Source organism: Cryptomeria japonica, chromosome 7 (genome assembly GCF_030272615.1).
Source record: "Cryptomeria japonica chromosome 7, Sugi_1.0, whole genome shotgun sequence".
NCBI lineage: Eukaryota > Viridiplantae > Streptophyta > Pinopsida > Cupressales > Cupressaceae > Cryptomeria > Cryptomeria japonica.
Window position 1 is genome coordinate 94,537,425 of NC_081411.1, and position 23,374 is coordinate 94,560,798.

Consider the following 23,374-nt stretch of genomic DNA (forward strand, 5'->3'; position numbering starts at 1 on the left):
GTGGGGTAGAATGTAATACTGAAAAGTATTTATTTGTTGTATCTATTTTGGATTGATTTTTATTGGATTAATTTTTATGTAACAATTATTTTTGCATCAAGAAATAGTACATTTCATAAATATAACTTGATCATATTTCCATCTCTATCGAGACATACTAGTGTCTTTGGTTGTGGATTCCTCTATCATGTTCTAATTCTCTTGCTTCACCCTCCTTATTTTTTTAAATTTTATTTTAGTGTTTACTAAATAATAAATTATTAGCTCCTCCTTTGTTCTAGTTAATCAAGAAAATTTCATTATTGAAGAATTATTTTGTTATGCAATAACTTGAAGTAGTTTTAATCCTAATGTGAACGGAGTGAAAGTATTTTGGCTAGCACAACTTAACTATATTATAGTTTTTCTTCCTCCACACATTATACCAAAATTATTTAGAGACATTATTATGGATAGAGTTACATCATGCTGCTTAATCATGAAAATGGCTATTTGATTGGCCTATTCTATTTTGCATGGTTTGGTTTGTTATTAATATGATCTTCAAAGATTTCCAACTCTTAACATTTTTAATGTATTTGATTAAATGAGTTCTACATAAAAATGCATTTTAGCATCTTTTGAGATAAGAAAATAAGTCTTCTTTAGTTTGGTTTTAGTAGTGTATCATTGAGAAGATGAATGGTGCAAAAATTTTAAGTCATTTCACAACATGTGAAAATTCTCTTATCCCATGTAAAAATCTAACTTTAAAATAATCATTAGTGAAGTGATCTTTTGATATTGTGTGTCTACTTGATTATTTTTAACTACTAAAAGTATTTATATATACATGACCTTAGTCATTCAACTCAAAAATATAAAGTAAGAAATAAACTAAGTTAAACTATACAATCTAATTCATAAATTGATTTATTTTATGCAACTTAAATTGAAGCAAAAACATTACAAATAAAATTAGACTTCAAATAGCTCCCACAGGTTAGAGTAGTTGGTCTTAAGTCTGGGGTTTGCTCCCTTGGGCCGCAGGGATTAGTCTCGCCCCCCAAAATAAAAGGAAAAAAAGAAAAAAAAAAAAAATTTAGACTTCAAATAAAATTTGAAAATATGTATTTTTTATAAACAAAATATTCTAGACTATAGTAGGCATTGAAATTGAAATATATTCAAACTCAAATTTCGTATTAAATTTCGAAATTAAAATTACTTTGGAAGGAGATGAAATACGGATGGGTATCCCAACATGGTTAAAGACGAATGCGAGTGGAGCGAAGTGGTGGGAACATTCCTTGCATAGGAAATTTTAAACAAAAAATGGAAGGCGAGTTGGAAGGCGAGTTGCAAGGCTTCTTTAACAAATTGTTGATTTCTGACAGCTGTCACAACGCCTCTCTTTCACTAGACAATTAGTCTAGTCAAGATAGGCGCTGTTACTCTGTCAAACTTAGCAATGTGGTAAGTCTAATTGTGTATGTTAAAATGCATTCATAAGAATGATGAGTCCCTGGGACACATCGAAGTCTCCATGTGCATGGTTTGGTGCGGGGAAGTAGAAAAGGGTAGTGAAGGAAGCTTATCTCCTGCAATTGGAAGGCTTTCTGAGCTTAAAAAGCTTTCTTTTGCCAATAACTTGCTGGTTGGGAGGATCCTAAAAGAGTTTGCCTCTTGTCTGAAGTTGGAAGTTGTGGACCTGAGTTGAAACAAGCTTTCTGGACCAATTCCTTCTGAATTCGGCAATCTCAGGAGCCTCAAGGTATGGCATCTCTCTGATAACACTCTCTCTGGTGAGATTTCATTCCTTAGTTTGAGAACTAGAAGTAGTCCTGATGGCATATTAGAAAGTCCTTTTTGATGTCTTGAATATCTCAATTTGGTCAGCAATCTTCTCACAGGTATGATTTCTTATAATATAGCTAGGATTTCGGCCTTAGAATCTATTTTTCTAAATGGCAATATGTTTGCAGGACCCATTCCTCAAAGTTTGGGTTCTTTATCATCTTTACAAATCCTTAACCTGCATAACAATTTTCTCCATGTTAAGATCTCGCAAACATTAGTCAACAATTCTAGCAAACTGCATTCCTTAGATGTGTCAGGAAATTTCCTAGTAGGAAGAATTTCTCCTTACATTGAAATACTACGAACTAAGAGGTTTCTAAGTGTTGCTAACAACAATTTGGAAGGCCCTATTCCATGGGGACCTTGGTTCAAGTATGGTGCTGACCCAAGTGCTTTCTCTGGTAATACCAGACTCTGTGGCCGGCCACAAAACGCTTATCCGAATAGTAAAACAGCAACCTCTGATTTGTGTTCTTCAGCGTCGTCATCGTCTTCTTCTTCAAAGCTTTCGGCACATGATCAACTGGAGAAGCAACAATCACAAAGCCTTCTTTCAAGTGTTTTAAAGAGGTCAATTCCTGAATCTTCACTCTCAACTGCTCCAAAAACGGGGATTATGTTAGAAGATTTTGATAAGTTACCTCCATCTCTAGCACCAGCTCCAGCACCAAGTCATAATGAAAAAATGGTACACTAGCCCCACCACCAGCAAAGCATAAGAAGAAGAAGTTGTCAATTATAAAGTGGGTTTTGGGTGATTCATTGGGACTAATAACAGGAGCAATCTCTGCAGTTATTTGTTCATTTGTGTATAGAATGCTCTTGTACTGTATCCGTGAAAGACCCAAGTATCAGGGTGCTAAGATTTGCAGTTCCCTAATTAAAAAGGCTAAGGATTTAGCCTTCTTAAATACAGAGGATGGTCTCACATTAGCAGATCTCATAGGAAAATGGGGTTCTGGGGAAGCTTACAGGACACAGCTTCAATATGGCACGGAAATTGCCATTAGGAAAATTGCTCAACCATCTCTCAATTCAACAGATATATCAGATGAAGACACAAAGCTCCAGAATTTTATACTTTAGGCCATATAAGGCACAGAAACCTTGTTACTCTTCTAGCCTTTATTGCAAGGCCTGATTGCCATCCATTAATCTATGATTATATGAAAAATGGTAGTGACCATCGATCCTTGGAAAAGGTTGGTGAAGGCACTCTAGAATTAGCATGGCCTGTTCGTCATAAGATTGCCATGGGAATTGGTACAGGTCTACAGTATTTGCACTTCTACAGCACTCCAAAAATCATTCACCGTGATTTGAAGCCTGGAAACATCTTCCTTGATGAGAACTTTGACGCCCATGTTGCAGATTTTGGCCTTGCAAAGGCCCTCCCTGAAACAGCCACACACGCTACTACCTCAAATGTAGCAGGAAAAGTGGGGTACATTGCCCCTGAATATCACCAGACCTTAAAGTTTACAGACAAGTGTGATGTTCATAGGTTTTGGGCTGTTCTTGCTGTTTTGGTTACAGCCTACAGGTAAAATTCCATATGATGATTTGTTTCAAACAATCCCACAGGCTTGTATTGCGAGATGGACCAGATGGTTGAGAAATGTGGTGGGATCAAAAACAGCCTCTGGTGCCATACATCCACAGATTAGAGGACAGGGCTATGATGATGAAATCTTCCTTGTCATGAAGATTGCTTTCTTTTGCAGTGATGATGACCCCAACAAGTGACATAATACCAGAGACGTATTCTGTCATGTCCCTATGTTAACTGTATTAAATATATACAAATAATATTTATATATTCTAAGTTACTGATGCTACTGTTTATATCTTTTGTACAGAACTATCCGTTCAAACAGCTAATATGATGTTAAAATTAGTTATAAAGCATTGAATGTCAAATTAGTACAAAATAATGTTACTTTGTTATCTGCTAATCTAACATGGTTAATTACTGATAAGCAAACCGTTAATAAATCGAGTTTACCAACTAAACGCCCTGTGCCGATCATCATGACCCACGGGCGGATGTATACAGAAGTCGCGACTATGAGTATTAGTCACGATACTACACAAGAGACGCGACTCCCAAAACTCCCATCGGGGATTCTTTATATGCCCGGCATAGGACTCCAACTTAGGTAGGAAGAAAAATGGAGGAATAAGAGGAGGATGGAAAACACGACACTGAGCATATCGGGTTTTTTCTATTTAGCAAAACTGACCATATTTCCAGGTATGTATATATACTCAGAAATGCTAGATGACTAAAAGAACTTAAGTGCAATCAAGGTGTTAATGCTATACTAGAGTTTTTCGAATCCTTATGAAATACACGAACTGCACTAGCTAAAAATCAATTCGATGAAAATGTCATAACGTTTCGCTTAATTAAAACATAGTTCTTAGGGTAATTATTTGACGAACTATTTCAACTCTGTAAATATAATGTTAACTAGAGATTCAGATCATTGTCGTAATTTCATGTAAGGAAATGATCACCATTATTTAACAGCTTAAGATATCAAAGTGTTAGTCAATTCAACATAAATTCTGGATATACGTGGTGAACAGAAATGCACAAGAGAGAAGTCGAATTAATAACAGAATATGTATATTATTGCTTATAGTCCTAAAATACTCTTTCAAGTAATTAATAATAAAATAACGGCGTTCTTTTGATCAGATTGATTGCTAATCCAGGGGAGAAGAGGATCTGTAGGGGGGTCGATTGCCCACCCGAATACATCACCTACTGAGTAAGGATAGACCAGTAGGCCAGGGGGGCAAGTGACTGCCCCTGCGTTCGGGTTTGGCATGATAAACCACTCTTACCATTCTCTCTCTCTCCAGGAGAACTAAGAAATTAATTTAAGAGAACTAATTGTTCGATATTTCTGGAATGTATAATATGAAGAATTTACCTTGCTGTATGATCAAATTCAAATAAAACATTGTGAATAAAATGTACATAGATCAATAACATAATGTATAAATTATGTAATTTTCTGAATGATTTCTAATTGGTTATTCAGATCTCTAATCCAAGTATCTAAAACTGAGTAGTAATAAAGATTCTCACCAATACTTATTTCAACGTTCCGCTGTACAATAAAGTAAATGTGAATTTAATATCTTTAGTTAATTTCTTACTGTTAAGACTAGATGGAATAGGCCATTTTCTGATTGTATTTACTTTGTACTTAACCAGACAAACAGAACTGTATTCGAAATTGGGTCAGGAACATTACATACCATGCTTTCATAAATCAGAGCAAAAGTATATCCATCACTGTCAAAGACTGTTTTGGGCTTTTTTGGTTAGGGACCTGTATCTAGTATCTACGAGTATGAATCTGTGTTTTCCATTTGACTTGTGTCTTTATTTTATGTTTTTGTTGTCGCCCTACAATATCCTATGCCTTATAACTTCTCTTAATTGTGCAGACCCGATTTGTCAAGTCAACATCTTTAGTAGACATTGCTGATTTGGACAGCCTTTGCGTTGCACATAAACGACTGAAACCGGGGAAAACAGATCATAAAATTTACAGTCGAAAATTGACTTCTGAGTCACAATTAGGGGCATGAATATGCATGAAATTATTGGGTCAAACGCGGCTTATTTAAATTTACTTGTAAACATCCCAAAAATTTACATAAACAAAAACAAAAAGTAAACGAATTAACTAAATTTTTTTATGAGTTTAATGAGACAGGGCAGACAATAAAATTAGCAGAACAATATGTTTAAAAAATCTCAGCAGCGATTCATACTAGAGCTTTCTTTTCTGCCCTCTTTCCCAGTAGCGTTTCATTTCTTCTATTCTTTTAAACCCTAGTTTTTTGAATAATTGCAATATCAATATCATTGTCCTCGTCCATAGTCAAGACTAATTTTTTAGTGTCTTCATGTCTGCTAACTTCTACATTTTCTTCTCGCTGATAACGTCAGCAACATTATTGCTGGTGCAACAGATTGCAGGGCCATATGAGCAAAAAACACATTTATGTGTTTTTCTTGTTTAGTATGACGAGGTCTAATAGTTACACCGCGTTCTAATTGTTGCATAGTAATTGTTGATTTAATCAATAGTAAAACAATAATTGTTGTAGCTTTAAAGATGTCACTGTTCATCATGAGTATTCTCATGCGTGTTCAAATGAATATCCAAAAAAAAAAATATTGAAAGAAAAATGAAAGTCCAAATCATTACCATCTTTAACTAAATCATATTTTAAAGTATTTAAAAAAAAATTCTCTTGTGAAAAAGATTTGTAAAAATAAATTTTATAGAAAAAAAGTGGAGATGAGGTAGACAAACACACTATTAATGTGACATCATGATAAATTAGAATTAAAATGCATTTATACTATGATAGACCAAAACAAGGTTAAGATTGTATATAACATCTAAAATTATAACTTCTTATATCTATTCATTGTTTGACAAGGTAAGGGAGTTTGGTTTCATTCATTATAATAATCATAATAAAAGAATTCAAATAAATAGTGTATGTTGTGGATAATTGTTATGTAAATGTGAGAGGGTTTGAAGTGGTGACATTTATTTTATATGTGCATCTAAGAACAAACTCATTTACATAGATAATTATACCATTTAATACTATATGTTATATTTACTTAAAAGTGAAATGTTTTAACCCATTATAAATCAATAATGCTTAATATAAATACATGCATGATGGACATACATGCATATTTAATGATAATAAATGTAAGAGCTAGTCTTAAAACATACCAATATAATTGGTTATACTTAGAAAGAAGAAATCATCAAATACCACTTACACATAACATTAAAAATACAAAAAAAATTAAATGAGAAAATAACATAATATTTTTCTATAGATAAAAATTAAAATCAAATTCATCCATTTATACATAATAATAAAAATTTCATCATTTAAATTTATATATTTTTAAATAATAACCCAAAAATTGAATTCACGGGACATATGAACCAATTTCATAGAGCAGAAACCATTATAATTTAATTCAAGGCTAAAATTTCTAACCCCACAAAACTCACTCTATTTCCCTTTAAAAATGTAGATTTCCAAAGTATAAGAAAATGAAAGATAGCTTTAAGTAATATTATTTTGGGAGAAGAATGTTGAAACGTTGAATGGTGAGAGAAATAAGATAGATAAGATGAATGCAGATGCGCGCGTGGAGATAGGAGCGTAATGGAAAATTGGGAATGATGAATAAGACGTGGACCATGACATTAGTAGCAGGCGCATTGAATGATACAACCAACTCAAGTGCAGAAGAATAAAATTTGTTTTAGTTGAACAATGAAAGGAGTAAGACAGTTAAGAACTCAAACAACAACATTGGGCGCTTTGAACGAGGCAACCAAGAATTTCCCATCAATACTCCTCGTACATGGAGTTTAAAAGAATAAATCTAGTTTTAGAATTGAATTGGTTGGGGAGGGAGAAATCAATTGGAATGGGGAGGCCATTTTTATGGTAACTTAAAAGGTGATAAAAAGTTAAAGGTCGAAATTGGTTAGTAATGTCAATATGGAAATCATAGATGAGATCGCTAACATATGTATTTCAGAAGAATTCCTTGACTCTAAGGTCGGGAAATTCATAGATATATGGCCATCTAAGAATTCCTCGACTCTAAGCTATTATTGCTAAATTCATAGGTATATAGCTATTTATGGAAACGATTAGGATATGGATAGAGTAAAAATGGAAGAGCCTTAATTTGGAATTTTTTTTTGTGTTAGTTTTTTTATGGATAGTATTTTAGTTAGAATATGAGAGAGATAATGTGTTTAAGGGTGGGACTTGATCTATAAAAATTTAAATTTATATAATTTAGTTTAGTTCTTAAGTTTAGACTCTCATTATTGTTGATAACTGATGTTGTTCTAGCATGTAGCTAGATTAGCTTAGTTAATAGTTTTTTGTTTATTCATGCAAATAAAGCATGTACTCCAACATGCATTAATCCTTAGGACTATTTTTAGTTTTGTTTTTTGCATGAATTTGTTTTTAGTAAATAAAGCATGCTGTGCATGCACTTATTGTATTCTTAATTTAGGGAGTAGTTTGTTTTTTTTAGTTTGAGAGCCTTAGTATCTTTCCATGCAATGCTAGGAATATATTTAGAACCGCAGTTATTATTAATTCTTCTAGACTACAAATTCTTTATATATACAACCTCTATGTAATTTTTAATTAAGCTTCAATAAAATAAATTGGTGTGTGCAATTTCAAAAAACAGGGTTGTTGTTATTGTGTGTTCTTAGTTATTTAATTTGATTAATCGGTTGGCTATGAGGAGACATAGTAGTATCAGATTCTACAAGTGGTATCAAAGCAGGTAAAATTGTTTTGGGTTAAAGTTTTATTGTTGGAATTTTGCCAAAGTTAATCATGTCGAATTCTATCCATATGCCCATTCCAGAATTTGATGGGAATGATTATGATTATTGGTGCATTAAGATGCTGACCTTTTTGATTGGAAAAGATTTGTGGGAGATTATTGAATCAGGTTATGAAGAGCCAGCTGATTGGAATGCCCTTACAGCCAATCACAAAATAGCTAGAAAGGAAGCAAGGAAAAAGAATGCTCAAGCTTTGTTTCACAGTCAGATAGCTCTTGATAAGAGCTTATTTCCAAGAATAATAGGAGCAACAACTGCCAAAGATGCCTGGAAGACTCTACAAGAAGCTTACCAGGGTAGTGATCAAGTTAAAGTGGTCAAGCTTCAGATTTTGAAGCAAGAATTCGAGAATTTGAAGATACAAGAAGCTGAAAGTATAAGTGATTATTGTGTCAGAGTCAAAGATGTGGTCAATAAAATGGCTACACTTGGGGAAATTGTAAGCAATGAAGTTTTGATAAAAAGGGTGTTGAGATCTTTGACACCCAGATGAAATCATGTAGCAATAATCATAGAAGAAAGCAAAGATTTGACAAAACTACAGTTTGATCAACTGGTTGGATCCCTGATGTCTCATGAAGAAAGATTGAAAGATTCTTTTGAAGGTGTAGAGAAAGTGTTTTCCTCTAAATTGCTTATCACAAAAAATGAAGATGCAAGCAGCAGTAATGCCAAAATCAATCAAGGCCAAGGTAAAGGGCAAAGCCAAAATTCTTCAAGAGGTAGAGGAAGAGGTGGCTCAAGAGGAAGTGGTGGTTTAAGAGGAAGAGGTAGAGGCCGATTTGATAAGAGAAATGTTCAATGTTACCATTGTAATAGGTATGGCCACTTTGAAAGAGAATGCAGATTGAAAGAAGGTAAAAGTGCTAACTATGCTCAAGAAAGTATTGAGAATCCTCTTGATCACTTATTTTTGTATTATACAAAGGGTGAAAATACTAGTAAAGATGTTTGGTACCTAGATTCTAGATGCTCTAACCATATGACAGGGAATGAGAAGTTGTTCTCAACAAACGATGGAAGTTTCAAATCCAAGATCCAACTTGGTGATGATAAATCATTGGAGGTTGCTGCCAAAGGAGCTATGGAGGTCCAAACAAAAGAAGGTATAAAGAGTATTCATGATATTTATTATACTCCACAATTGAAGCACAAATTGTTAAGTGTTGGGGAGCTATGTGAGAAAAATTATAAAGTAGTCTTTGAGAATAAGACTTGTACTATCTATGATAAGAATAAGGATAATAGGGTGATCACTGTTGTTCGTATGATAAGAAATAGGATGTTCCCCTTGAGGTGTGGTGAACATAACAACAATTTGGCAAATATGGCTTATGAGGATTCAAGTTGGTTATGACATCTCAAGTATGGGCATTTAAATTTTCATAGTTTGAAGTTTCTAACCTCACATGCATTAGTTTCTGGTTTGCCCAAGGTTGAGGAACACAAGGAAGTTTGTGAAGGTTGTGCTAAAGGAAAGCATGCAAGAGAAAAGTTTCCAAAGGGCAATGCATGGAGGGCTCATCACCCATTTCAGCTTGTTCATTCAGATATATGTGGTCCTATGCAGACTAAGAGTTTGGGTAAGTCATCATATTTCATCACTTTTATTGATGATTACTCATGAAATTGTTGGGTATATTTTTTGAAGGGCAAAGATGAAGCCCTAGGTACATTCAAGAAGTTTAAAGCCCTTGTAGAAAATGAGAAAGTATGCAAGATCAAATGTTTAAGGACTGATCGTGGAGGAGAATTTTGCTCCAAGGCTTTCCAAAGTTATTGTGATTTTAATGGCATCAAGAGGCAACTTACTACTACATACACACTTCAACAGAATGGAGTAGCTGAAAGGAAGAATCGTACTATGGTTGAAATGGCAAGGTACATGTTACAAACCAAGGGATTGAGCAATTCTTATTGGGGAGATGGAGTTGCTACAGTGGTATACATCCTCAACCGTAGCCCCACCAGTGCACTAGAAAAGATGACTCCTTATGAAGCTTGGTATGGTAAAAGGCCTAATGTTAATCATTTCAAAGTTTTTGGTTGTTTGGCTTATGTGCATGTACCTAATCAGAATAGACATAAGTTAGATGCAAAGAGTGAGTCATGTATTTTTATTGGGTATAGTGAGAAAAGCAAGGCTTATAGATTGTATAATCCCCTCACTAACAAGCTTATTATCTCAAGAGATGTGACTTTTGATGAAGGGGGAGTTTATGGTCATAAAAAAGGTCATGTTGAGAAGCAAAAATCTAGTTTGAATGATGATATAATTGCTGATATTGATCATGAGCAGACAACTAATGTTTCTATATCCAGTGGTTTTCATCAAGTTCTTTAGTACCAAGTTCAAGTCCAGCTTCTTCTCCAAGTTCTACAAGGAAAGTAAGGAGATTGAGTGATATCTACCAGAGGAGTGGAAATCAAGTACACGAAGAAAACCTAGTAGGTGAGACAGTGAATTTTACTTTATTAGCCAAGGCTGATTTTGAACCATCATGTTTTGAAGATGCATGTACTAATGAGGTTTGGGTGAAAGCCATGGAAGAGGAGATGGATTCCATTCACATGAATGACACTTGGGAGTTAACAGAACTTCCACATGACAAAAAAAGGATTGGCACCAAATAGGTCTAGAAGACCAAGTTTAACAGTGATGGGAGTGTTGAAAGACACAAGGCAAGATTAGTTGCTAAAGGCTTTACACAAAAGTATGGAATTGATTATGAAGAGACATTTGCACCAGTAGCAAGACAAGAGACCATAAGAATGTTGATTTCATTAGCAGCTTAGAAGAAGTGGAGCATACATCATATGGACATGAAAAGTGCCTTCTTGAATGGGTATTTAGAAGAGGAAGTATATGTGGAGCAGCCACAAGGTTTTGAAGTGGAAGGAAAAGATAATTATGTCTACAAGTTGAAGAAGGCTTTGTATGGCCTCAAGCAAGCACCAAGAGTGTGGTATGCCAAGATTGATGGATACTTTCAGGAGAATGGCTTCCAGAGAAGTAAGAGTGATCCTACCCTTTACTACAAACAAGAAGGTACTGATATTCTCATCATAATTTTGTATGTTGATGATCTTTTGTATATGGGTAGTAGTTCTAAGATGAAAGATGAATTCAAAGCTGCTATGATGAAAGAATTTGAGATGAAAGATCTTGGTCTAATGAAATATTTTCTAGGAATGGAGGTTTATCAAAGTAAGGATGAGATTTTTATTTGTCAAACAAAGTATGCACAGGATATGCTGAAGAAATTTAATATGATTGATTGTAACCCTACCTCCACTCCAAGTTCTCATGGAGATTTGTTATGTAGAGATGATGGTGTTGATTTAGTTGATGAGACAGCTTACAAAAGTATTGTGGGGAGTTTGATGTTTCTAATCCACACGAGGCCTGATACTGCCTATTTAGTTTCACTTGTTTCAAGATATATGACAAATCCATTTGAAATACATATGAAGGCATCCAAGAGGATTTTGAGGTATGCGAAAGGGAATTTAAGTTTTGGTATTCATTACTACTCTTCTGAAAAGTTCAATCTAGTAGGCTTTAGTGATTCAGATTGGGGAGGTAGTATGGATGACTATAAATCTACATTTGGAAATTATTTTTCTTTTGGTTCTAGTTTGATTACCTGGAGCTCAAAAAAGCAAAGTATTATTGCCCTCTCATCTACAGAAGTAGAGTATGTTGCAATTACCTCAGCAGGTACACAAGCTCTTTGGCTCAAAAAAGTTTTGGAAGAAATTGGAGAAAAACAAATTCAGCCTACAATAATTTATTGTGACAATGTGAGTGCCATCAAGTTAGCTAAGAATCCGGTTCATCACAGCAGAACAAAGCATTTTAATTTGAAATATCACTTCATACGAGATTTGGTGCAGAAGAAGGATGTTGAATTGAAGCACATCAACACCCAGGATCAGCTAGCAGATATATTCACCAAAGCGGTTGCGAAAGCTCAGTTTATAGCACTACGAGATAAGATTGTGAGCCCTCTCAGCATCAAGGGGGAGTATGTTGATAATTGATGCTGCTCTAGCATGCAGCTAGATTAATCTAGTTAATAGTTTTTTGTTTATTCATGCAAATAAAGCATGTACTCCAACATGCATTAATCCTTAGGGCTATTTTTAGTTTTGTTTTTTGCATGAATTTGTTTTTAGTAAATAAAGCATGTTGTCCATGCACTTATTGTATTCTTAATTTAGGGAGTAGTTTGCATTTTTTAGTTTGAGAGCCTTAGTAGCTTTCCATGCAATGCTAGGAATATATTTAGAACTGCAGTTATTATTAATTCTTCTAGACTGCAAATTCTTTATATATACAACCTCTATGTAATTTTTAATTAAGCTTCAATAAAATAAATTGGTGTGTGCAATTCCAAAAAACAGGGTTGTTGTTATTGTGTGTTCTTTGTTATTTAATTTGATTAATCGGTTGGCCCTAAGGAGACATAGTAGTATCAGATTCTACAATTAATGAATTGTGGAGATATGATTATTTGAAAATCTTCATATCAAATTAGAATGCTGATATCTTCAAATAATCATATTTATTAATAAAGTTCAAATTTGAAAGATTTAAAGAGAATTCTCATAATGCCACCAACTCCATAAATCATGCCAATTCAAGAACTAAACCAAACTCACATTCCTAGCATTAATAAGATTAAAAAACTAAATTTAATAATGATAAACCAGCTATTGAAGATCCTTCTATTTATTGAAAGGCAAAGACCACAAAAGTGATATGAATTCAAAATGACTTATTGATCTTTATGAACTCAAGTAAGATAAATCTCAAATAATTGATCATCCAATATAAATGAGATTATTAAGATAAATATCATTCACATACAAAATATATCATAACAAGTTAATTCAGTAGAATTTACTTATATTCTAACATCTCATTATAAATAAATTGTAAGAGGTGAACATGAGGGTTAGATTCACACCAAAATGAATCCAACAAGAGAAGTCTTCTACATCCTTTCTAATACAATTTATATTAAATTAAGTGACTTCCAAATATTAATCATTCAATGTGAAAAAGGTATAACTATGTAAGCATATGACGATGTGTTTACTTGTCAAAATATCGCAATCCTTTGACTTCCACATTTGGCATGGCCTAAAATTGAAGATTTTTTATCCTTTATAAATATTATAATGAATGGTTAATTCTCAATACCTTAAACCAATATTTTCTACATGTAGGAATTCAACAAATTGAAGTAGTTTAAGAAATATGGCTTATGCATATCCTTTAAAAAAAATAAAAAATAAAAAATTTGAATGTCAAATTATCACTATATTGGAACAATCATATTTAAAATTATTTAGAAACTTTCTATCACATAAGAAAAATATTTGTAGAAATAAATCATGAAGAAAAAAATATAGATTGAGTAAACAAACACACTATCAATGTGATACCATACATTATAAATAAAATCTATTTATTTTATGGGGCACCAAAATAGACTTAAAATATGCATATAAATATTTTTAACAATTTAAAATTATAATTTCTTATATCTATTCATTGTTGGACAAGGTAAGGGAGTTTGGTTTCATTCATTATGCTAATTATAATAAAAGAATTCAAATAAATAGTGTAATTTATGTATAATTAGTATGTAAATAAGATTGGATTTGAAACTCTAACATTTATTTTATTTGTGTATGTATCAACAAATTTAGTTATATGAATAATTATATCATTTAATTCTATGGATTATATTTATGCTAAAGTAAAATATTTTAATTATTTTCAAATTAACCATTCCTAATATAAATAAATGCATAGTGAACCATAAATGTAAGTGGTAGTTCCAAAACATACTAATACAATTTGGAGAGAATAATGTTCAAATATGATTTACACATGTCCTTAAAAATTAGAGAGAGAAAATAACACAATATTTCATTACTAAGAAAAAATTAAATTGAATAAAATTCATCCAATTAAAAATATAATACTAATCAGAAAGTTAATAAAGAGGTTATCCACATTGTAACAAATAATCTGATTTATAAAAATTAATAAGAATTTCATATTTTAATTTATATAAATTTGAGTAATGATATTTATTGTTATTGTAATTAATATGTATCTCAAAGTGAGGATAAAATGTAATAGTGAAAATTACATAGATTGCATTCATTTCTTTTATTTTAAATTTGTTTCTTTCATTAATGCATAACTATATACTTTTACATTAAGAGTTAGTACATTCCATGAGTGTAACTTGATTTTGCTTCCACGGATCTAAATTGATTTGATTTCTACACATTTGTATTTTATCCTCATTTAACCATTTGTTTATATTGGTATTGTTTTGTAGTGCCTAAAAATTTTTAGATTCAAAAGTGTAATTGGCCATATGATGTCCCCCTCTAACTAGCCACTAAATGTGGAACATTTCATATTATAGTCTAGTTGAAAATATTAAAAAGTACAAAAACACATTCAATTTTTAACTCATTATTTACAATTGAGAGTTATTACTTTCCAATTTACTCATAAGCAAGAATGCAATAATGCAATTCTTAGATATAAGAGTATAGCTTTAAAATACTCTTGAGTAAATCAATCCCTTTAAATGTTTTTCTTTTATTTGCTGATTTTTAAAAACGCACAGTATCTATATATACATACTCTTAGTCATGCAATTCAATATTTTTGAAAGAAGAAATGATTGCTTACTCTTTGAAAAGTTTTAAAAATGAAATTTAAGAATTTGAATTACAAGATTAGATTAAGTCATATGATCTAATTTATAAATTAATTCTTAATATATACTTGAATCAAGAACATTATTATAAATAAAATTTAATCCATACTAGAAAATTTGAAATAAATTTTAACTATAAATATTTTTATACCAAAGAAATTAAACTAAAGACTCTAAGAATATATTTACAACATATATTTATTAAAAAAAAAGAAAAAGAAGAAGAAATACAACATACAAATATTTGCTTTAAAAATATTTATAGCATGTTAAAATTCCAATAGTCGAAAGGAAGAAAGAACGAAAATAAACTCCGTTAAAAAAACAAGTGCTCAAAGCTTGCAAAATATGATATGGAGAGCATCATATTGACTGTTTCCTGTACGTTGGGAATGCAAGATCTGCCCGCCATGAGCATTCACATTCGTATTATTTCATGAAAAGAAATGCTCAAATTCTCTTGCAGATGCATTTTTATATCATAAATAGTTGTGGTTAAGAGTTTAGTGTTTCGATATTATATATTTTATTAATAATAATTTTATTTTTAATAGATAAATTGAATTTGATTTAGATGTAAAAGTGGTGTATATTATAGATGATAATTTTATTTTTGTGTTTTGTGTTTTGGTCTTTAGTCTTATATGGAATATAAAGATGCGCTTTATAGTTATCCACTATTTTTATGAATATTAAAAATTATTCATCAAAAATATTATGTAGATGAATTTAAAATTCTAATTAATTTATATTAATTGAAGGATCATTTCTAACTAACTTATCACGATTTAACTTAATTTCCTCATAATTTATATAAAGAAATTTGATTAGTATAATTTATGTGATTAATTTACAATTATAATCTTCTTTGAAATGAGATCATTACATTTGTCCCTAGCAGAGAGGCTAGAAGGGGAGTTACCTTCATAGGTGAACAACCTCTACTAGTACTAGATAGGAAAGTAGTTTTAATGTCCTCATTATCTACTAAGTCTCTAACTTCCTCCTAGATTCTACCAATTCTTTCTATATATTCCTTCTGCCTCAACATGTTAAAGAAAATCTTGGAGCCTTTATCTCCTTGCTCCAGCCAATTAATTCTAGCCCTTACTTTGATTCCCTGGATCTTTTATGTTGCATGCCTCTTAGCACGTCTCTAGTTTAGGACATGGAGTGAGATAGTTCCATATTGGTAGGTTAGTTTGGTTATGAGCTTCTAGAACTTGAAGGTTATCCACTAGGTTTCTTTCTAGCTGCCTACCATCTTTAGCTTTCTTCTTTCCAATTGTTTGTTAAAGGATCTTCTAGATCTTTACATTTTTGTTCCATTTATCAATAGAAAAGGGGGGTGTGACAGTCCCATTTATTGATTTTCCTAATCATGTAGATAACACTCCTAACACTTTGATCTTCTAGTTCAGGCTGGTGTTAATGATAAAATTTTCTGCCCTCTAACAGTGAGGGATAGTATTAAAATTCAATTCAATCTATTCTCAAATCAGAGTATGATCCAAGAGGTTAAAATGGACATACTTTTATTGTGGTTCTGTCTTCCCTTTTCTTGAAAGAGAAATGATCTTTATTAGGATAAAACCTATCCAGGTTATATTAAATTATTGTCATCCCTTATTGGAAATTGCACTACGTATACCATATTGACCAATAATCATTCTTGAATCCTTCAAGGGGACCAAATAATATGAGTTTATCATTCATCCTCGTCTAGTAAAGCTTCTCCCCACACTTCCACTCTTGGTTCAGGCCTCCTAGTTTACCCTTTGGGTGCTCAATCATTTCTAAGTTAGCCCAACAATCCAAGGAGCATCCAAGAGGCTACACAACCATTTCTACAATTCCATTCTTTCTCTGTAACCATTGGAAGCATAAAGGGAACAAACACCAACCTTATTATCATGATGGTTAATAACGGTCCACGCCATCCTCTTGCATGGGGAGGAACCACTATCTAAGACCTTATTATCCCATTTGTAACCTCCAATCAAAATGAAAACACCCCCTTTTCCTTTGCCATGTTTGGTAGAGAACTAGATAGCATCTTTCTAGATGTATCTAAGATTCACCTCTAAGATGAAGTTAGTGGCTTTTACCTCTTGAACTAGCATAATATCTGTATTTTTATGTTGGTTTAGAAACACCTTTGACCACATACTTCCTCTCTAGAGATTCAAGTCCCTTAATGTTCCAAGACATGCAATTCAATTCCATGTGAAACCTTAGGCAATGATGTTCTTAGCAGCTTTAAAATTAAAGCTATGAGATTTCCACAATCCATTTTGCATTTCTAGTGTATTTTTTTTTTTTTTTTCTGGTTTAGAAACACCTTTGACCACATACTTCCTCTCTAGAGATTCAAGTCCCTTAATGTTCCAAGACATGCAATTCAATTCCATGTGAAACCTTAGGCAATGATGTTCTTACCAGCTTTAAAATTTTCAAAACACTTAAAGGAAGGTCCTTCTTATTATAAGTTTTCTTAGGTAGGGGGGATTGGTTTCCTTTAGGTCTTCCCATCTTATATTTAACCTTAGTGAAAAGACCATTTCTAGCTGGTATCAAAATCTCTTAATCTTTAATTTTAGATTCCATAACCTGATCATGACCTAGGATTTGCTCCTCTTTAGTGACTGAATTGCTAGACATAGACCTAGTTTCCAAGTTCCATTCTAATGGATGATCTTCAGTGATATCATCACAAAACCTCATTCTAGACTTATCACATAGGACTATGGCCAGGTCATAAGCCTCATCAGAGGTCATGTTTCTAATAAGCAAATCTACAATAATAATGCCAAAAAGGCATCATCATTGTCAAGTTTAGAGTTCTAGATATGGTTGACTGAAGCTATGCTATCATGACAAAGAGGGGGACTATAATTTAAAAGAATATATCTTATATTTTTTATAAAATTGATAGAAAATAGTTCAAATAAATCTTTACTACATTAACTCAATGATACTTAAAAAACCACAATTTCATATCAAACATAAAACTTGAAAAATCCTATGCTTAAACACACATGCCATGTTTCAAAATGTTGTCCCTTGGTCCTCCTCATTTTTTAATACATCAAACTCGTATCGAATAGTTGTCATTTGATTTAAGTTTAATTCAACACAACTCCCTTTCTTTAATAACTATACCATCTTCTAAACTGCTATAATAGCCATTTAAATTCTTTAATACGACTTTACTTTATACTAGTAGTGTGATTCAAATCAACCATATAAAATTGCAAAACAACTATCAATTTTATAGTTGGCAACAAGGCTCTTAAAAGTGCTCCTAGTCAACATCAAATAATAATAATTTAATTACAAATAATGATATAAAATCAGGTTTGCGATAAATATTGTTAAAATAAGATTATATTTATAAATTAACTTTTATGACTGGATTAGTTTATATCAAAAAAATCTAATCTTTAAATTATTTCAATCAGGGATTTAACTGTTAATTAAAGTGGGATTTAAGTTTATTAGAAAAATGGATCATTAAAGTTTACTAGGCACCAAGCTTTGGATTCCTATCTATGAATAGAAAAATCAACACATAATAGGTTGTGTGGTGGCCACAGGGTCCAATTTAGAAAAATAGTAAAATAAAATTATTAGAAATAAAATAAATTTTAATTATTGAAACAAACAAAATCTTAATATCATATATAAAGGAAAAGGAGTCTTATAATAATGTACATTAAAAATAGCAAATATTTAATTGAAAAAATAATAAAAATCTATAAAAATTATATTATTTCTTAAATATTATAAGTTATGTAAATATTGAATTTTCTTAATTTCAATATTTAATTTTGGTCAATATTTTACTGTCTTCTATTTAATTTTTTCAAGTTACAATTCAAGCACAAAACATTCTCTTAGAATTTATGATTGAAAATGACTTAATTAAAAACTATAATAATTAAAATCATGTAAATTTCACATAATGAAAAATTTGACATAATGCAATCTTAAAATAAATATTGTTAACTATAGTAAATATTATTCAAAATGAACAACAATTAATATATAATTTAAAATATAAAATAATTATAATATATATGATGAGTAGATTGAAATGCCAACCTCCTCTATCGTAGGATATGTCTTAAGCTCTTTTATTTTCGATATTGTCAAAGATAATTTCAAGAAAGATCATTATTTTTTCTATGGCAGTCAATTTTTTTCCCATTCTACTATTACTTTCAATATTTTGTATTCCTCTTACACTTTAACATATTTAGATTAATGTTATTATATATTTATATAATATAATATAAATATCAATATGTATGACATAATATAAATATGAAAATAATAAAAGGGTCTTTAAGATCACAACGTTCAAGTACCCAAACATTTTTTTTTCACTTTAGGAATGAATAAACTTTTACTCGTTATGGGAAGGTGAAGCACTACTCTAGGTTGATATATCAGAGAGGCATGCTCCGAGAATGGCTCTATCATGACACCAAATATGCATGAATAACCATTTCTTCCCGCTTTTAAAATGCAGTTGAATAAGCCCATTCTATTATACCTAATATATAGAATCAACATTGATTCATCGGATCACACTAATCTTTGAGATATCTTATTTTTTTGTTTTACATTTTATTATTGAAGGAATATAAATATGGATTGACATCTTCATAAGTAGTCAAAATTAGACATATTATATTGTTTACAATCTTTGATTATTTTATAAAAACCATTAAATTGGTCTACTTAAGTTTTGCATGAAGTGAATTTGACCTTCACTTAACAAGCTTTAAAAATTGTTTAACTAAATATTTTCATCATATTATGTGTATTTTTATATTAAAAAAATAAAAAAATTTAATTACAAAAAACAAAAATTTATTCTATTAACATAAATATATTGTTTGCTACATAATGAATTTAGAGTAGCTCATCACTATTATTTTACTTTATATCTATGTAAAAATGTTAATATTCTATCTATTAATGCACTACATGACTAGATGTGATACCAAATATTTATTTTAAACTATTAAAAGTAGCTCTATGGATAGACATAGATTCACATGAAAAATCTTATTTGATTGCTTCAAAATAAAATTCTTCAATAGAAGAAGAAAAGTTTCATTTACACATTATCAAAATATTTGATGTATTGAACACTTTTGTATAAAGATTTAATTGGAATATAAAATGGTAAGGTTTTAATTTATTTTGGGGTGTGAAAATTTATATTAATGAAATGTAATTGGATTAACTTACAAGATTGAGATTTCCAAATAGCCATATCTATTTTTAAATTCAAATAAGAAATATTTAAGAAAGATTCTTACAATACCACCAACCCCATAAATCATACCAACTGAAGAATAAAAAAAAACCACACATTTTTATTCGATTTGAGTTACTTTTTCATTACTACCTTGAGAAAGGTTATTTCCATTATGGTTTTTGTGATTTTCCCTTAACTTCTAGCTTTGCGTTTTCTGCTTCTAACATGGGGGGAGATTTGATTCAAACTAAGCCAGACTCCTATGATAAATGGAAGGATAGTGCATCCCTTTGGGGAAAAGTTGTTGAAGGAGAGTTAGCAAATTACGTGGTGGGTCTTAAGTGCTTCAACCCAATAGTCGCAAATGAATTTTCTTAGTCATGGAAACATGGTGCTATTAAAGTGGGGAAGGTGAAATTCACTATGTTGGTGGAGACTATTATTGTGGTGATGGGGTTGTTGATGGAGATCTTCCAAAAGAGACCAAAAGGGAACTATAAAGAAGATTTTAAAAGGTTTATAGGCTCATGAGAGAGAGTGATTTGCCACCAAAGTGGCTTCAAAATAGATAATTTATCTAGTGTTTGAAAAGAAACGATGGTGCTATTAATAAAATGAATCACTCTCAATGGTTGCTTCAAAAGGTTTCACTCCCAAGTGTTCTTGATGCTCAACCACATTTGGCACAAGGTAAGATTGAATTTTCCCTTTTGGTTTTTAACTTTTCATTCTCAATTTTTCAAGGTTCCCAAGTCTAAGGGCTCGCTTTCCCTGCATTAGGGGTTAATCCTAAGTCCCTACAAGTTCCATGAGGATTTAGTGCTTTCCAATGGCCCTAATGTCAATCCCCTTGCTTTTGATTTGGGTCTGGCTCTGTGTGTTGAGCTTTATGTCAATCAACTTTTTGTTGTTGTTTCTAATAAACCAAAAAATGCACCTATTAGGGTTAATCCCTCTAGAAATGTTAAATCTAAGACCTTTCTAAGCCCCCATATGGGCAAAACTTTAGCCCAAGAAATGGTCATTGTTGAAGAGTATTCTAGGGACATGAGCTCCTCTTGGTCTACTGGGTTAGAATGGGCACCAAATAATTTTGTGAAGAAAGAGGTGAAGCCTCTATCCCCCCATTTCCCCTATATTTCTCCCAATTCTTATTCCGAATTTACAAAATAAGATGTTCCATTTACACACAAGTAGAATGTTTGATGTATTGAATACTTTTGTTTAAATTGGTTAGAAAATGGTAAGGATTCATTTTATTTTGGGTTGAGAAAATTTATATTAATGAAATGTAACAACATAAAATTACAATATTAAGGTTTCCAAATAGCCATATCTATTATAATTGAAAATAAGAAATATTCAGGAAAGATTCTTACAATAGCATCAATCCCATAAATCATACCAACTCCCAAAAAAACCGCATAATCGTGTGAACATAAAAATTAAAATAAATTCTAATTCCTATGTCTATACTAAATAATAATTACTATTGTATTTCCTAATAATACACTTTCAAGTCACTAGTTTTTATTGAATGCCTGGTGATTAAAATCTTACAAAAGAAAATAGAGAGAAGATAAAAGTATTGACTATAGCTAAATATTAAAGAGAAGAGTAGTATTAAAGCACAAAAGAAAATTTAGTTAAAGAAAACTTGGAACTAATAAAAACTTCTGTGAGGTGCAACACAAAATTATCCAATGACAAATAGATTATGCTACTTTCTATTTTTTTTTTAGATTAAGTGTTAAAAAATTATTAAATATAAGTAAAAAATAAAAATCAGAGTGGCATACTAGTTGTGTCTCCCTCAATGGCAATGGCAATGCCAATCCTATTGGCCATGACCATCACCATTTCAATTATTATGCTGAAGAAATATTCTCTAAAATGTCAGTTTTGTTTAGAAAATCTCTAAAATTCTTTCATATTTTGATGAATGGATTGTTTAGAAAATCTCTAAAATTCTTTCATATTTTGACGAATGGATGCAATATTAGAGAGAGAATTAGCTCACCCTTGCGATAAAACCGTAGCATTTTAGATCTTAAGATTTTCCAAATAGAATGTTGAATGGCTGGATGACGAGTGAAATAAGAGAACCAAGATGATTTCAGATGCACATGTGGAGATGAGTGAAGTATTGAAAAATTGGGAATAAAGGCTAAGACTCAAACCACCGTTATGGTAAATTATGTGCATTGAACACCGTAAAACAAAATAGTGGGGAATCAAGATAAAAATCATGTTCGAGTTACAATATCCTAGAGAGAATATTAGTAATATTTTTCTTTGTATTTTGTATGTGTATGTAAATTATTTTATTTATTTTTATGTTAAATATTTATTTTAATTTATATGTAAGGTAGAATGTAATGGTGACAATCATATGTATTTATTTGTTGTATCTATTTTGGATTCATTTTTATTGGATCGATTTTTATATAAGAATTATTTTTCATCAAGAAATAGTATATTCATAAATCTAGTTTGATCCCACCTCCACCTCCAACTCCATCAAGACATACTAGTATCCTTGGTTGTGGATTAATCATCTAGTTCTAATTCTCTTACTTCACCCTTTTTTCTAAAATTTATTTTTAATTTTTTTCTTCTTATGTCTACTAAATAATAAATTATTAACTCCTTTGTTCTAGTTAATCAAAATTCTTTCATTATTGAAGATTTATTTTGTTAAGCAATAACTTAAAGTAGTTTTAATCCTATTGTGGATGGAGTGAAAGTCTTTTGGCTAATACAACTTAGCTATTCATATTTTTTCTTCCTTTACACATTATAGAAAAATTATTAAGGACATTAAAATGAATAAAGTTGCATCATGTGACTTAATCATGAAAAGGGCTATTTCATTTGGCCTAGTCTATTTTACATGGTTTGGTTTGTTATTAATATGATCTTCAACGATTTATAACTCTTAACCTTTTTAATATATTTGAGAAAAAAAGGTGTTCATAAAATTATATTTTAGCATCTTTTGAGATGAAAAATTAGTCTTCAGTTTTGTATTAGTAGTGTATCAAACATTGAGAAGATGA

The 23,374-nt window shown here is 31.2% G+C and overlaps 2 protein-coding genes across 2 annotated transcripts; both read left to right on the forward strand.

The window, feature by feature from the left end:
- The first annotated feature begins 1,478 nt into the window (after window positions 1–1,478).
- On the forward strand, window positions 1,479–3,640 carry LOC131059697 (leucine-rich repeat receptor-like serine/threonine/tyrosine-protein kinase SOBIR1). The gene is made up of 2 exons (XM_057992715.2): window positions 1,479–1,753; window positions 2,251–3,640. The coding sequence occupies exon 2, from the start codon at window positions 3,006–3,008 to the stop codon at window positions 3,384–3,386; it is 381 nt and encodes a 126-aa protein (XP_057848698.1). The 5' UTR covers window positions 1,479–1,753; window positions 2,251–3,005; the 3' UTR covers window positions 3,387–3,640.
- On the forward strand, window positions 1,532–2,925 carry LOC131856471 (leucine-rich repeat receptor-like serine/threonine/tyrosine-protein kinase SOBIR1). Its single transcript, XM_059208259.1, has 4 exons — window positions 1,532–1,636; window positions 1,744–1,753; window positions 1,965–2,510; window positions 2,618–2,925. The coding sequence occupies exons 1-4, from the start codon at window positions 1,532–1,534 to the stop codon at window positions 2,923–2,925; spliced, it is 969 nt and encodes a 322-aa protein (XP_059064242.1).
- Window positions 3,641–23,374: the final 19,734 nt, after the last annotated feature.